The 16,207-nt window shown below is 35.7% G+C and overlaps 1 protein-coding gene across 1 annotated transcript in view; it reads right to left on the bottom strand.

Annotated features, from left to right (window-relative positions):
- The window catches only part of CHM (CHM Rab escort protein), a 175,627-nt gene that overhangs the window by 100,938 nt on the left and 58,482 nt on the right, over positions 1–16,207 (bottom strand). Inside the window, exons 6-8 of the mRNA XM_060137299.1 lie at positions 9,477–9,593; positions 8,837–8,957; positions 6,837–7,062 (exon numbers count right to left, since the gene is read on the bottom strand). Coding sequence (XP_059993282.1) covers positions 6,837–7,062; positions 8,837–8,957; positions 9,477–9,593 — 464 coding nt within the window. The remainder of the gene's footprint in view (positions 1–6,836; positions 7,063–8,836; positions 8,958–9,476; positions 9,594–16,207) is intronic.

The raw sequence follows: 16,207 nt of genomic DNA, 5'->3' as shown, positions 1-16,207 counted from the left end.
CCCTTATTCTCTCCTGTCTTTTTTGCGGGGGTGGTGGGTGGTGGTGGGGGAATGACTATGCATCGACTGTGAGAAAAGAAATCATAGCAAATTACAAGTTGTTAAACCACAAATATTTAAAAATCCCCCCAAATAACAATATTTTAATTAACTATCTCCTCTTAATTTTTTCCAGAAAACATTGTTTAAAGAAACATTGTAGAAGAAGTGAGTTGTGTAGAATGCATACCAGGAAATCTGGTTTCTAGTCTCAGCCTCTCTTTACCTTAACTTTCCTCATTTGTAAAATTAGACAACCAGTCAAAACAATATAACAGCATTCTTCCAACTCTAAGTTTTTCTGTCATATCACTAGCAAAATAGTAGGGAGATTTTTACAAGAAGAGAGATTAAGGAGAATGCTGTTGAGGGGGAAAAAATGTACAATTAAAGAATCTAGATCCATAATCTAGCCCACACTTGTTGGGGTGAAGGGGTAAGAACATTGGGGGCAGACAGTAAAAAACCATCTCAATTTTGCTTTTTCTGACTTCACATGCAGTTGAAGCCATAAATAAACTCATAAAATTTTCCATCAGTATAATCTTTCATCAATTTTAAGGCTTCTCTTGGTTTTCAAATATGTTGATCCAGGTTAACAAACATCTCTTAGATTTCTGAAAATTCTCTAAATAAAAAAGCTTGGGGGCGTCCCTGGTGGCGCAGTGGTTGAGAGTCTGCCTGCCGATGCAGGGGACATGGGTTCGTGCCCCGGTCCGGGAAGATCCCACATGCCGCGGAGCCGCTGGGCCCGTGAGCCATGGCCCATGAGTCTACGTGTCCGGAGATTGTGCTCCGCAAGGGAGAGGCCCCAACAGGGAGAGGCCCCAACAGTTAGAGGCCCGCGTACCGCAAAAAAAAAAAAAAAAAGAAAAAAAAAAGCTTGGTTATTACAGAAGAAAATAAGCAGGCAACTTTGGTCTGAGAGATGTTTTATACTATGAGTTCTCCAAATAGAACAATACAACATTCAGTAAAGTGTATGTTTTGATCTTGGACTTTGGACTAAAGAAGTTATTTTTTTAAAGCAGAGGAAAAAAGACAAAATATAAAATACCTTACACTTTATATTAAAAAACCAATTCCATGGTTATGACAAAATCATAGTAGCATCTATGTGGCCCATTTGGGGCATCATTCTTTCTTCCATTACTGATTGAATGTATCAAATGGGAGATTCCCTTTCCTGTTGTTCCATGCTATTCCTATAATCTTGAGCAAGTTACTTATATGTTTTGGACTTTTGGTGTTCTTTCATTCTCTTTTTTAAAAAGCTCTAATTTAATCAATGTGTGTTCCACAATTTCCTGAGGTAGATCATGCATCTATTCAATTTTCCATATACAATACTCAGGAAAATGATATTTGAATGCGAATACTTGGTACAAAATATTCGGTGGTGATTTTACACACACACACACAATTTATATTACATGTTAAAAGTAAAACATATTCATTCTGTATGTTTTAACAATCCCATTACATTAAAGGAAAAAAAGGAAATAAAATGTAGGCTAAAATCTGAAGAATGGAAGGCAGAATTACCTAGTAAACTATTAGTTAAATTCTCTCTCTTTACAAAAAACAAGTAACAATCTCCAGGCAGTCTAAGTCTATTTATAAAAAAAAATGTAGAGTTTGTTTGCTCCCACAGGTACTGCTCCATTTCATAGGTTATGAAAACACGACACAGTATATGAAACCCATTCTGAACTAGAAAGTAGTTCTAAAGGCTACCATGTTACCAACCACACAGATAACAGAAACAAATTACTTGGTTAGGGCTTAAAAAGGACTTCTGTTTGGAAGATATAGTGTGAGAGTTTAAAAACCTATATACTGCATACATATCCTGCCCAGTGTGCCAGAAAAAATATTAACCAACGAATATACAGTAGGGGAAATTCTATGGCTTGCTAGACTAGAAAAATATATAGGTTTCAATGACTTTCTTCCAGTATGGTCCAATTTATGTATCTTGACATATCAATGGGTAATAGGTAGTACAATAAATAAGCTTCATTTTCTTTGCTGAAAAAAAACCCTACCTATTTAAATTGATAAAAACCTCAAAGGGTGGTCATTCATGAAAGTTATCTCCAGTAGTTAAAATGTTATAGTTTATGCAGAGTTCATTTAGAATGCAAGGATATGACTTACAAAAGTCTTTGAATCCTTCACATAAATATACATGCATGCCATTTATAACAGTAGCCTTGATGAGAACACACTGTAACTGGCTGTGAGAAATGCTTAAGAGGGTTATATTAAAACAGAATATAAAACGGTGGTTAGAAATCACAGAACAGGTGATACCTAATTCTGATAACCTGGTGATAAAAAGTGTAGACTATGATGTACAGATGGTGGTAGTGTTAGTACTTTAGGATATAAACAGAACAATATTTATATGAAATTGTAAAGCATTATGCAGGGAATCAAATATAAAATTAAAAGTTAATATCCCTAGGCCAAGTAAATGCATTTTATTATAACTTATAAACACACAGATTCATATATATAATATGTAGGAAGAACTCAGAGTTGCCAAAGAACCACCCAGAAGTTTAATATACTACTTCAAATATAACAGTCTTTTGTTGTTGTCTTTAATATCTATCTATCTACACAAATACATATACATTTAATTATATCATTCCCTGAAATTTCAATTCACTTCAAATTGGAGAGAGCGAGATATAATTTTTATAACAAACATTAAATATGAACCACACACAAAATTCTGAGATAGGCTTGCAGAGGATAAAAAGATACAGAAGGCTGATAAAACCTCAGCCTTAAGAAGGTTACAATCATCTTTGGCGAAAAATATTTCCTTTGTCTAGAATTCAACACATAAGGGTGTCATTCAAATTTTTTATCAGTACAGGACAAATGAAACTTTTAAATGTTGTTTCCCTTAAAAATAACAAATAAACAAACATTAAATATATATTTACAAATATATGAATTAGGAAAGGAAATAAATGGATTTTGTGAAAAAATAAGAATGAGGTTAAATAATCCATTTTCATAAAGTGCTGGTAAGGAAGCCAGTGATCTTCTGCTCACTCCCCAGTGACCTGTTGATTTTGTCCCTATTCCTTACCCTAAAGTTCTGTAGGAGTAAGTGGCAAGTGGGAACATGAGAGAAAGTAGTGTAGCTCCCTCTGAATCGGGCAAAGCCACAGGAAGAGGAAAAGAATGATTAAGAAACCCATACAACTCCCCTATTAGTTTCAATTGATAGGAGGACCTCTGGTCCTGGGGGACATGACACTGCCCATTCATCCCTACTTCGACAATAGGTGGAGGAGAAAGAACTTGTCTGGAATTACACAGACCTATCTTTCAGAATTAAGTTACTTTCAAATTTATAACATTCTTACCACCATTCATAAAATCACATATTGGACTAGATACTGTGAAGGGACCTCCTATTACTAACAAAAGACTATTTCTTACATTAAACATAATTTTTATTGCACTGCTGAGAGTGAAGGAAATAAGAGAAATGTCCATAGGAAATCCACAACCCCAAACACACATATGCACAGTACAAACCCTGAGCTGAACTCAAAGCTTTGAGCAACAAACACTGCAATTAAAAAAAAAACAAACAAACAAGTTGTGTTGCCCGTATCAGTGTGGGAGCTGTATCTGGGGTTTCTTTATTAAGCAAAGACCCCCTGAAGGGAGTTAGAATGGTCCCAAGTCTTAGTGCCTTCCGGCTGAAGGAAAACACAAATAATTCTTGAAGGAAAGCATTCTTAATTTGGGCCCCCAGATTTCCACAGATTAAAATCAATCAAATACAAACTCTCAGTCAAAAATAAGCATGGCACAAGAAAATAAATCATTAACGTAAATCAACAGAAACAACACATGGCAGAATATAAAATATCTGTATATGAAAGAAGTGACCAAGCAAAAGAGTCTATCAAACAATGACAGGAAGATTTTGGGGGAAAAAGCAGAACTTCTAAAAATGAACGATAAAAATATTGGAGTAAAAGAAAAGGGTTAAACTGCAGATTAGTTACAGGTGAAGAGAATAAACTGGAAAACAGACCTTTATTAGGTACCCAGAATGTAGCAGGAAGGACAAGGAAATAGAAAATATGAAAGAGAGATTAAAAAACATGGAAGAGAGAATGCTAAGTTCTAAAACATACCTATTTGTGGTTCCAAAAAGGTGAAAATAAGAGACAATGGATGAAAACAACATTTGCAAGATACTGACTGATAATTTTCTAAAATAATAAATGACAATTCAAAGATAGAGGAACTTGCAATGTAGTTGTTTGAATCATATGGAATTGTAGGTCAAAATGTTTTAATATTGTTAATTTCATATGGTTTGACCTATATCAAGCTAGATAAATACAAAGGAACCAATACCTAAATTCACTGTAGTGAAAATGCAGAACACTGTAGACAAAATATCTTAAAAACAGCCTGAGAAAAAAGAGATATCACTTATAAAGAAATGACAATTAGGCTGACATCAAACATCTCAACAACAAAAATGGAACCCAAATGACAGTGGAATAAAATTTTAACGTACTGAGAGAAAAGAACTGCCAACATAGAAATGTTTACCTAACAAATATTCACTCAAGAAAAAAGGCAAAAAAAAAAAGTTATTTTCATATGCACACAAACTAGAAAGCATTAACTGCCCAGAGCATAAACTAGAGGAACTTTTAAAATTATATACTTCTGAAGGAAGGAACAGACTCCTGTTAACTGCACTTACACTACTTGGTAAAAGATAGAAATTGTCAGATGGAATTAAAAATATGTAATAATATGCTATTTAGAGCTCTAAATATAGTTGAAAAATAAAGGGATGGAGAAAGATATAACAGGCAAATATTAAAAAGTTGGAGTAGCTCTTTGATATTAGATAAACTAGACTTTAAGAAAAAAATGTATTATTAGGGATGGAGAAAGTCAGCAGACTATACAAAACATTAAATTCATCAGGAAGATTAAACAATTATAAATTTATATAATCTTAATAAATTGCCTCAAAATAAATATAAGGTAAAAATTGATAGAATTATAGGGAGAAACTGACAAATCAAAAATCATAATGGGAGATTTCAAAACATCACTCTTATCATTGACAGATCAAAGAAAAAACACTTCAATAAAAATAAAGTTTGAAAATGACAACTCGAAGTTTGACTTATCAGACTTCAAGAGCAATAATTAGAGAGCCCTGTAACCAACAACTAGATAAACACATTCTTCTTGAGCACATGTGGAAAAATTATAAAAATTGATGACATACTAAGTCATAAAGTTCAAAGAATTAGTACCATAAAAACATATTTTCTATACACAGTAGAATTAAATGAGATGGTAAGAGCAGAAGAATCAACCAGATTAGCTATTTAAAAATACATAACTCATGGGTCAATGAAGAAATCACAATGGAAATTAAGATAATTAGGATTAAAATGAAAATAATATATAATAACTGTGTAAGATTCAAAACAATAGTTAGAACTTTACCATATTATTGCTTATATTAGAAAATTAAAAAGGTGACTATTTAACTCATTAGGTTTCAGCCTAAGAATTTGCAAGGGCAGGGGAGGGGAGGGATGAGTTGAACAAAGCCCAAAGAAAGCAAAATAAAGGATAATAAAGACCAGAAATTAATGAACTAGGATACAGAGAATCAAAAAACCCAAAAGTTGATTCTTTCAAAACATAATAAAGAGATTGAGAAACTTGTCCAAGGTTACATGGCTAATAAATAGAGGAGCCAGGATTTAAATCTATGCAGTCTGTTTCCATAGTCCAGGTTCTTAACTACCATGCTCTACTACCCCCAAAAGTTCTAAGTATAAAAGAAAAGATTGCTATATTTGACTACATTAATCTTAATGACCTCCACGCATCATAAATACCATAAGGCAAGATACATGCAACACTTTTAACTGAGAAAAGATCAGTATTCAGAATATATAAAAACACCTACAAATCAATAAGAAAAAGACAACAACCCAAGAGACAAATGGGTAAAAGACATGAACAAGCATTTCCCAAAAGAGAAAACATGAATAGCCAATAATCATATGAGAAGACGCTCAACCTCATTAGTAATCCAGGAAATGTAAAATAAAAATACAATGTGATGATACTTTAGGTGAATTAGACTGACAAAAATTAAAAAGTCTGATAACACCAAATGTTGGCAAAGATGTAGAGCTATGAGAATTCTTATATACTATACCGCTGGGGGAGGTAAACTGGTACAACTCTCTGGAGAAACAACTGGACACTATCTTGTATGAACCTTCATATATCCCATGACTCAGTAATTCCACTCCTAGATATGTATACTAGAGAAAATCTTGAACTTGTATACTCTGAAACATACACAGGATGTTAATAACAACAAAAAACTGGAAAAACCCTGTGTCCATCAACAGAAAAATGGAATAATAACTTGTGGTATATTCAAAATGGAATACTATGTAGCAATGAAAATAAGTTTAACTATAACCACACACAACAAGGATGATGCTTTGAAACATAATACTGAGTGGAAAATGGAACTTACAGTATGACTCTATTTTATAAAGTTCAAAAACAGGCCAGACTGATTATAGCATTTAGGTAAGTAGGTAGGCAGGCAAATAGATTATAAAAGAGTAGAACAACAAAGTATATGTTTGCATATACTAAATCTTGACTAAATCTCATTTTTGTCTTTCTATTTTTCATCTGTTATTCAAGTATCAGTTTAAAAGAGATAAGAAAACCAATGCCTGTCTTACCTGCAGAAACACTGAGGGAGTTCTCCTTGGCCATATAAAGGAAACAAAAATGGAGTGTTGCCATACCGCCCAAGACAGTGAAGAAAGTTTTTGGTAGCTCTGAGACCATCTATAGTACTGCTGGCTGTCTCTGATGTCATTGCAATTGAATGTAGGACAAAATATTGGAGGTTGGGGGTCAATTTCTGAGTTTTTAAATATTCAGAAAATGTAATTTCCTCATAGGCTATGAAAAGAAAGATGAAAATTTATCAATTAAAATCAAACCCAAATTTCCACTTAAAACCATTGCACAAAAATGAGATCAGATCTGTTTAAAACACTTGGCAAAGGACACAGGTGGTAATATTATTACATTTTAAACAGAGACTATTGATTGTGGGGGGACAAAAAAAAACTAGAAACAATCTCACTATCCTAATTGGACTGACGATACAATATTTAGCTTTAAATGATGATTCTTTGTTTAGTATTTTATGGATTTAAAAATTAGAAAAGTATTAAATAATATTAAAAGTATTAAATAATTAAATCATCACAACAGGTTTCCACAGTTGGCAATAATCTTACTTTATTATTAAAACTGCAGAATAATGCCAATAATTATACTTTGAAATATTAAATATGACAAATGGCAATTTTTTTGGTGAAAACGATAGAGTAATACTTGTTTTTTTTGAATTGCTATTTCTTCCTAAAACTGCAAACAATGAACTATGACTAAAAGGTAATGAAAATAATTTCTGTATGGCTAGTGGAATCAGTCTTACTGCCTTATAATCACACCTCAAAACATAAGGATCCCCTAAATACTATTCCTTTAAGCCAAGAACAGAAAAAATGTAATTGGACTGTTATTGGTAGACAAAAACTTCATAGAAATAATATAAACAAAAATTATAAAAATTTCCTAAGAGAATATAAGTTTATACTACTGTGGAGAATAATCTGGCAGTATCTAATGGACTTGAAGCTTTAAGAACAAGCGCTAGACTTTTAATATTCCATCTAATATAAAAAAAACTGCTGTATTTCTCATTGTAACTTTATAAGTGAATTGTCAGTATATTCCTATTTTGGATAACTCTTCCAGCTCAATGCACTTTAAGTGTAAAGCTCTGATATTAAAGTGGTGTATTCAACTTTCAACGAACTCTGAAGTAACTGGTCCCAGATCATACAGTGAGATGGGTCAAAGCCAAGACTAGAAACCATCCATATCTTCGCCTAATCCAGGGGTTTCCCACCCCCATACTATCTAGCTTGTTTTTAATCAATCAAAATAAATAATTCAACATTCCAAGCAAAAGTGATCCTGGAAAAATGAAAAAACATACTGATTTTTTAATGACTGATAAAAAAATTAATGGATGGGGTGTGGGAGAGTAACATATATGCACTGCTATATGTAAAATAGATAAACAACAAGGACCTACTGTATAGCACAGGGAAATATATTCAATATCTTGCAATAAACTATAACAGAAAAGAATATGAAAAAGAATATATATATAATATAAATATAACTGAATCATTTTGCTGTACTCTTGAAACTAACATAACATTGTAAATTAACTATACTTCAATTTTAAAAAATGATTAAAAAATTAATGGATAATGAAAAGGGAGTATCATCTATGAAGAACCAGTTGACTGCAGTGTTTAATTAACAAGAATAAAAATGAACACCCAGCACAGAATTGCTGTCATGATGAAAATGTTCTACAGCTGCACTGTAGCCATAGTAGCCACTAGCCACGTGTGGCCACTGAGCACTTGAAGTGTGGCTAGTGAGACTGAGGAACAAATTTTAAATTTTATTTTATTTTAATTAATTTAAATTTAAATAGCTACATTTTGCTAGAGGCTAACCTATTGGACAGTGCAAAGTAAAAATATTTTAAAAGCATAGCGAGTGGCTCATTAAATCAGAGCAAGCATATTAAAATAATAAGAACTCCCAAATAATGTAAGAAAACAAATTTAATGAAAAACAATACCTTTATATTCATCAGGATGTTCCTCATACTCCATACAAAATGTGAGAAACTTCATTAGCATTCGCTTTTCTACCATAGTAAGTTGTTTGCTATTAAAGACATCTGCTCTGGAGCAAGGAACCTGAAAAACATGATTTTAAAAGTTAAGAAACTGCTTCCTAGTGATACAAGTATTCCAAATGACGTTTTCTTTCCCTTTAAGTATAACAAGATTATTATTTCCTTTCTAATCAGGCTGTTTCATGTTACTTTCCATCAGTTCTTATGGCATCGCTGTTGACTTCAGAGCTAATTAACTTGTGAGCTCTCTTACTTAATCCTGCCAAGTTGCTCTTTAGGCCATTAGAAGGCCACCAGCATGTCACCCCTAACTGGGAACAAATGACAGCTCAAATCTAGCAACGCTGTCTGAAATTAACACTTTCTCAACACCAACATCAAGCTGCAGAATAAATCATGAGAAAATTAACATTAGACATTTTAATTGGCAATCTCTTACTATTTACAGTTGTTAATCACCATGCAGGATTGGATTTTGCTGCTTTACCAGGAAAATAACAATCGTATTTGCTTATCCTTCCCAAATAAAACACAGTAACTCAAAATCATACCCAGTTACAATACTTGCTCAGCACAGTACCTGTTCCACTCTTCCTTCTCGAAATGCAAGAATCCTGGTAATATTTTTGAACTCTGCATATCGACTAACATTAGATTTGATTAGAAGATCAATTAGCAATCCTCGAGAATACAACAGCTGTACAAAGAAAATATTTTAGAGAATGAAATAAAAGGTGAAATAGTGGAAAAACTGATAAACACTAAATAAAGACATATAATTTTGTTATATTTTAAATTATTTGTAAAAAGCATTATACCTATTAATATTATAATACATAACACACTTTATTATAGGTTCACCACTGATTATCTGAAATTCAAAATTCAAAAAATTCTGGAATCCAAAGTTTTTTCATAACTGACCCAAACTGATACAAGGCTCTTCCATCCGCTTGTCCCAGTTAATGTGAATATTCATACATCTCACTGCAGAAATATTAATATGTTTAATTGTAGAGTGACTCTTCAGACCCTGTTAAGAATGTTACATCATATATAAAATATCAGCTAGCATATATACTGTATTACTTTCTAAAATATATTTTTTTAAATTCAAATAACAACACACCAGGCCCCAAGGGTTTTGGATAAAAGACTATAGCTTTACATAAGGCCAGGTGGTTATTAAGAAGAAACCAGCCTGCTGGACCTCCTCATAAACTAAAAAAGAAAAAGACTGGCTACGCATGTCCACCCAAAGAGTGAAATTATACGGTCTCTGTAATCCTAGCTATCTAGATTTATATGATACGTCTTTCTCAAGAAGTGAGGATGATGGTTATTGCTAGCATGCATGTGAGACTGATTTAATCTTTCAATATATCTCATAATCAACTTCAGAGAGACAAAAACAATTTCAACAGTATTATCTAGCATGTTTTGAATTTAACCAAATGGATAAATGCAACAGATTTCACTAATTCCTATACTGAGATACCTTTAAGTACCTATAACTCGATAAATATTAAAAAATGTAAATATTACATCTTAAATAAGGGGGAAAAAGAAAAAAACAGCTTAACTACAAAAAAAAGGAAATTTAAATAATCAATCAAAACCATTACTTTCGGGGTGGGACCTTCAAGATGGCAGTAAGATGCGGAGATCACCTTCCTCCCCAAAAATACATCAGAAATACATCTACATGTGGAACAGCTCCTACAGAACACCTCTGAACGCTGGCAGAAGACCTCAGATCTCCAAAAAGGCAAGAAAATCCCCACGTACCTGGGTAGGGCAAAAGAAAAAACAGACAAAAGAAGAGGGATGGGACCTGCACCTCTGGGAGGGAGCTGTGAAGGAGGAAAAGCTTCCACACACTAGGAAGCCCCTTCACTGGTGGAGATGGGGAGTGGGCGGGGGGGGAAGCTTCAGAGCCACAGAGGAGAGTGCAGCAACAGGGGTGCAGAGGGCAAAGCGGAGAGATTCCCGCACAGAGGATCCGTGCCGACCAGCACTCACCAGCCCAAGAGGCTTGTCTGCTCACCAGCCAGGGCAGGCGGGGGCTGGGACCTGAGGCTCGGGCTCAGGGAGAGGACTGGGGTTGGCTGCATGAACACAGCCTGAAGGGAGCTAGTGCGCCACAGCTAGCCGGGAGGGAGTCCAGGAAAAACTCTGGACCTGCCTAAGAGGCAAGAGACCATTGTTTTGGGGAGCGCGAGGAGAGGGGATTCCTTCCCTGTCTGCCCACAGAAAGCAGAGTACGGCTTAAATTAGCTCCAGAGATGGGCATGAGCTCCGGCTACCAGCTCAGACACAAGAGATGAGCACGAAATGCTAACACTGCTGCTGCAGCCACCAAGAATCCTGTGTGCAAGCACAGGTCACTACCCACACGCTGCCGCACTGCCCTGTGAGCCTGTGCAGCCCACCACTGCCAGGGTCCTGTGATCCAGGGACAAACCCCACAGCAGAACACAAGGCACGCCTCAGGCTGTTGCAAACTCACTCTGGCCTCTGCTGCAGCAGGCTCATCTGGCATTCCAATTATAACTACCTTACCCCTCCCTCCCTCCGGCCTGAGTGAGCCAGAGGCCCCTAATCAGCCGATGCTTTAACCCCATCCTGTTTGGGTGGGAACAGAAGCCTGAGGGCAACCTACAGGAAGACGTGAGGCCAAAACCAAAGCTGAACCACAGGAGCTGTACAAAGAAAGAAGAGAAAGAGAATTTTCTCCTTGCAGACTCAGGAGCAGCAGATTAAACTCCCATAATCAACTTGAGGTACCCTGCATCTGTGGAATACCTGAATAGACAAGGAATCAACCCAAATCTGAGGCGGTGGACTTTGGGAGAACTGCAGACTTGGGATTTGCTGTCTGCAATTGACTTGTTTCTGATTTTTATGTTTATCTTAGTATAGGTTTTAGTGCTTGTTATCATTCATAGATTTATTAGTTTGGTTGATCTCTTCTTTTTTCTTATTACTTTAAATATTTCTTAAATTTTAACAATTCTTTTATTTTAATAATTTTATTTTATTAATTTTTTTTCTTTCTTTTTTTCTCCCTTTTCTACTGAGCTGTGTGGCTGACAGGGTCTTGGTGCTCGGGCCTGGTGTCAGGTCTGAGCCTCTGAGGTGGGAGAGCCGAGTTCAGGACACTGGGCTACCAGAGACCTCTAGGCTCCATGTAATATTAATCGGTGAGAGCTCTCCCACAGATCTCCATCTCAATGCTAAGACCCAGCTCCACCAAACGGCCAGCAAGCTCCAGTGCTGGACACTGCATGCCGAAACAACTAGGAAGAAATGAACACAACACCACGCATTAGCAGAGAGGCTGCCTAAAATCATACTAAGTTCAAAGACACCCCAAAACACACCACTGCATGCAGCCCTGCCCAGCAGAAAGACTACATCCAGCCCCACCCATCAGAAGACAGGCACCAGTCTCCTCCACCAGGAAGCCTACACAAGCCACTGAAACAACCTTACCCACTGGGGGCAGACACCAAAAAAAAACAGGAACTACAAACCTGCAGCCTACAAAAAGGAGACCCCAAACACAGTAAGTTAAGCAAAATGGAAAGACAGAGAAATATGCAGCAAATGAAGGAGCAAGGTAAAAACCCATCAGACCTAACAAATGAAGAGGAAATAGGCAGTCTACCTGAAAAAGAATTCAGAGTAATGATAGTAAAGATGATCTAAAAATCTTGGAAATAGAATGGAAAAAATACAAGAAACGTTTAACAAGGTACTAGAAGAACTAAAGAGCAAATGAACAATGATGAACAACACAATAAATGAAATTAAAAATTCTCTAGAAGGAATCAATAGCAGAACAACTGACAAACAGGTAAGTGACTTGGAAGATAAACTAGTGGAAACAACTACCACAGAGCAGAATAAAGAAAAAAGAATGAAAAGAATTGAGGACAGTCTCAGAGACCTCTGGGACAACATTAAATGCACCAATGTTCGATTACAGGGGTCTCAGAAGAAGAAGAGAAAAAGAAAGGGACTGAAAAATATTTGAAGAGATTGTAGTTGAAAACTTACCTAATATGGAAAAAGAAATAGTCAATCAAGTCCAGGAAGCACAGAGAGTCCCATACAGGATAAATGCAAGCAGAAACATGCCAAGACACATATTAATCAAACTATCAAAATTTAAATACAAAGACAACATATTAAAAGCAACAAGGCAAAAGCAACAAATAACATACAAGGGAATCCCCATAAGGTTAACAGCTGATCTGTCATCAGAAACTCTGCAAGCCAGAAGGGCGTGGCAGGACATATTTAAAGTGATGAAAGGGAGAAACCTACAACCAAGATTACTCTACCCAGCAAGGATCTCATTCAGATTCGACGGAGAAATTAAAAACTTTACAGACAAGCAAAAGCCAGGAGAATTCAGCACTACCAAACCAGCTTTACAACAAATGCTAAAAGAACTGCTCTAGGCAGGAAACACAAGAGAAGGCAAACACCTACAAAAACAAACCCAAAACAATTAAGAAAATGGGAATAGGAACATACATATCGATAATTACCTTAAATGTAAATGGATTAAAGCTCCAACCAAAAGACAGTCTGGCTGAATGGATACAAAAACAAGACCCATATATATGCTGGCTACAAGAGACCCACTGCAGACCTAGGGACACATACAGGCTGAAAGTGAGAGGATGGAAAAAGATATTCCACACAAATGGAAATCAAAAGAAAGCTGGAGTAGCAATTCTCATATCACACAAAATAGACTTTAAAATAAAGACTATTACAGGAACCAAAGAAGGACACTACAGAATGATCAAGGGACCAGTCCATGAAGATATAACAGTTGTAAATATTTATGCACCCAATATAGGAGCACCTCAATAAATAAGGCAAATGCTAATGGGCATAAAAGGGGAAATCAACAGTAACCCAAATAATACAGGACTTTGACATCCCACTTTCTACCAATGGACAGATCAACTAAAATGAAAAATAAGGAAACACAAGCTTTAAATGATACATTAGACAAGATGGACTTAAATTATATTTATAGAACATTGCATGAAAAAACAACAAAATAGGGCTTCCCGGGTGGTGCAGTGGTTGAGAGTCCGCCTGCCGATGCAGGGGACACAGCTTCGTGCCCCGGTCTGGGAAGATCCCACATGCCGCAGAGCGGCTAGGCCCGTGAGCCATGGCTGCTGAGCCTGCACGTCCGGAGCCTGTGCTCCACAGTGGGAGAGGCCACAACAGTGACAAGGCTGCGCACCGCAATACAAAACAAAACAAAACAAAACAAAACAAAAAACAGAATACACCTTCTTCTCAAATGCTCATGGAACATTCTGGAGGATAGATCATATCTTGGGTCACATATGAAGCCTTGGTAAATTTAAGATAATTGAAATCGTATCAAGTATCTTTTGTGATGACAACGCTATGAGACTAGATATCAATTACAGAAAAACACTTAAAAAAATACAAACACATGGAGGCTGAACAATACGCTACTAAATAACCCAGAAATCACTGAAGAAATAAAAAAATACCTAGAATCAAATGAAAATGAAAACACGAGGACCCAAATATGGGAGGCAGCAAAGGCAGTTCTAAGAGGGCAGTTTATAGCAATACAACCCTACTTCAAGAAAAAAGAAACATCTCAAATAAACAACCTAACCTTATACCTAAAGCAATTAGAGAAATAGGAACAAAAAATCCCCAAAGGTAGCAGAAGGAAAGAAATCATAAAGATCAGATTAGAAATAAATGAAAAAGAAATGAAGGAAACAATAACAAAGATCAATAACCCTAAAAGCTGGTACTTTCAGAAGATAAACAAAATTGATAAACCAATAGCCAGAATCATCAAGAGAAAACAAAGAAGACTCAAATCAACAGAATTAGAAATGAAAAAGGAGAAGTAACAACTGACCCCGCTGAAATACAAAGAATCACTAGGGATTACTACAAGCAACTATATGCCAATAAAATGGACAACCTGGAAGAAGTGGACAAATTCTTAGAAAATCACAACCTTCCGAGACTGAACCAGGAAGAAATACAAAATATAAACAAACCAATCACAGGCACTGAAATTGAAACTGTGATTAAAAATCTTCCAACAAACCAAAGCCCAGGACGAGTTGGCTTCACAGGCGAATTCTATCAAAGATTTACAGAAGAGCTAACATCTATCCTTCTCAAACTCTTCCAAAATATAGCAGAGGGAGGAACACTCCCAAACTCATTCTACGGGGCGATCATCACCCAGACACCAAAACCATCATCACCCAGACACCAAAACCAGACAAATATTTCACAAAAAAAGAAAACTACAGACCAAAATCACTGATGAACATAGATGCAAAAATCCTCAACAAAATACTAGCACACAGGATCCAACAGCACATTAAAAGGATCATACACCATGATCAAGTGGGGTTTATCCCAGGAATGCAAGTATTTTTCAATATACGCAAATCAAGCAATGTGATACACCATATTAACAAACTGATAGAGAAAAACCATGATCATCTCAACAGATGCAGAGAAAGCTTTTGACAAAATTCAACACCGATTTATGATAAAAACTCTCCAAAAAGTAGGCATAGAGGGAACTTACCCCAACATATTAAAGGCCATATATGACAAACCCACAGCCAACATTGTTCTCAATGGTGAAAAACTGAAACCATTTCCAATAAGATCAGGAACAAGACAAGGTTGCCCACTCTCACCACTATTATTCAACATAGTTTTGGAAGTTTTAGCCACAGCAATCAGAGAAGAAAAAGAAATAAAAGGAATCCAAATTGGAAAAGAAGAAGTAAGCTAAGCTGTCACTGTTTGCAGAAGACATGATACTACACATAGAGAATCCTAAAGATGCTACCAGAAAACTACTAGAGCTAATCAATGTATTTGGTAAAGTAGCAGGATACAAAATTAATGCACAGAAATCTCTTGCATTCTGATACACTAATTATAAAAAATGTGAAAGAGAAATTAAGAAAACACTCTTATTTACCATTGCAACAAAAGAATAAAATACCTAGGGATAAACCTCCGCAAGGAGACAAAAGACCTTTATGCAGAAAACTATAAGACACTGATGAAAGAAATTAAAAATGATACAAACAGATGGAGAGATATACCATGTTCTTGCTTTGGGAGAATCAACATTGTGAAAATGACTATATTACCCAAAGCAATCTACAGATTCAGTGCAATCCCCGTCAAACTACCAATGGCATTTTTCACAGAACGAGAACAGAAAATTTCACAATTTGTATGGAAACACAA

The sequence above is a fragment of the Lagenorhynchus albirostris genome, chromosome X, assembly GCF_949774975.1.
Source record: "Lagenorhynchus albirostris chromosome X, mLagAlb1.1, whole genome shotgun sequence".
Lineage (NCBI taxonomy): Eukaryota > Metazoa > Chordata > Mammalia > Artiodactyla > Delphinidae > Lagenorhynchus > Lagenorhynchus albirostris.
This window is presented reverse-complemented; position numbering and strand designations above follow the sequence as displayed.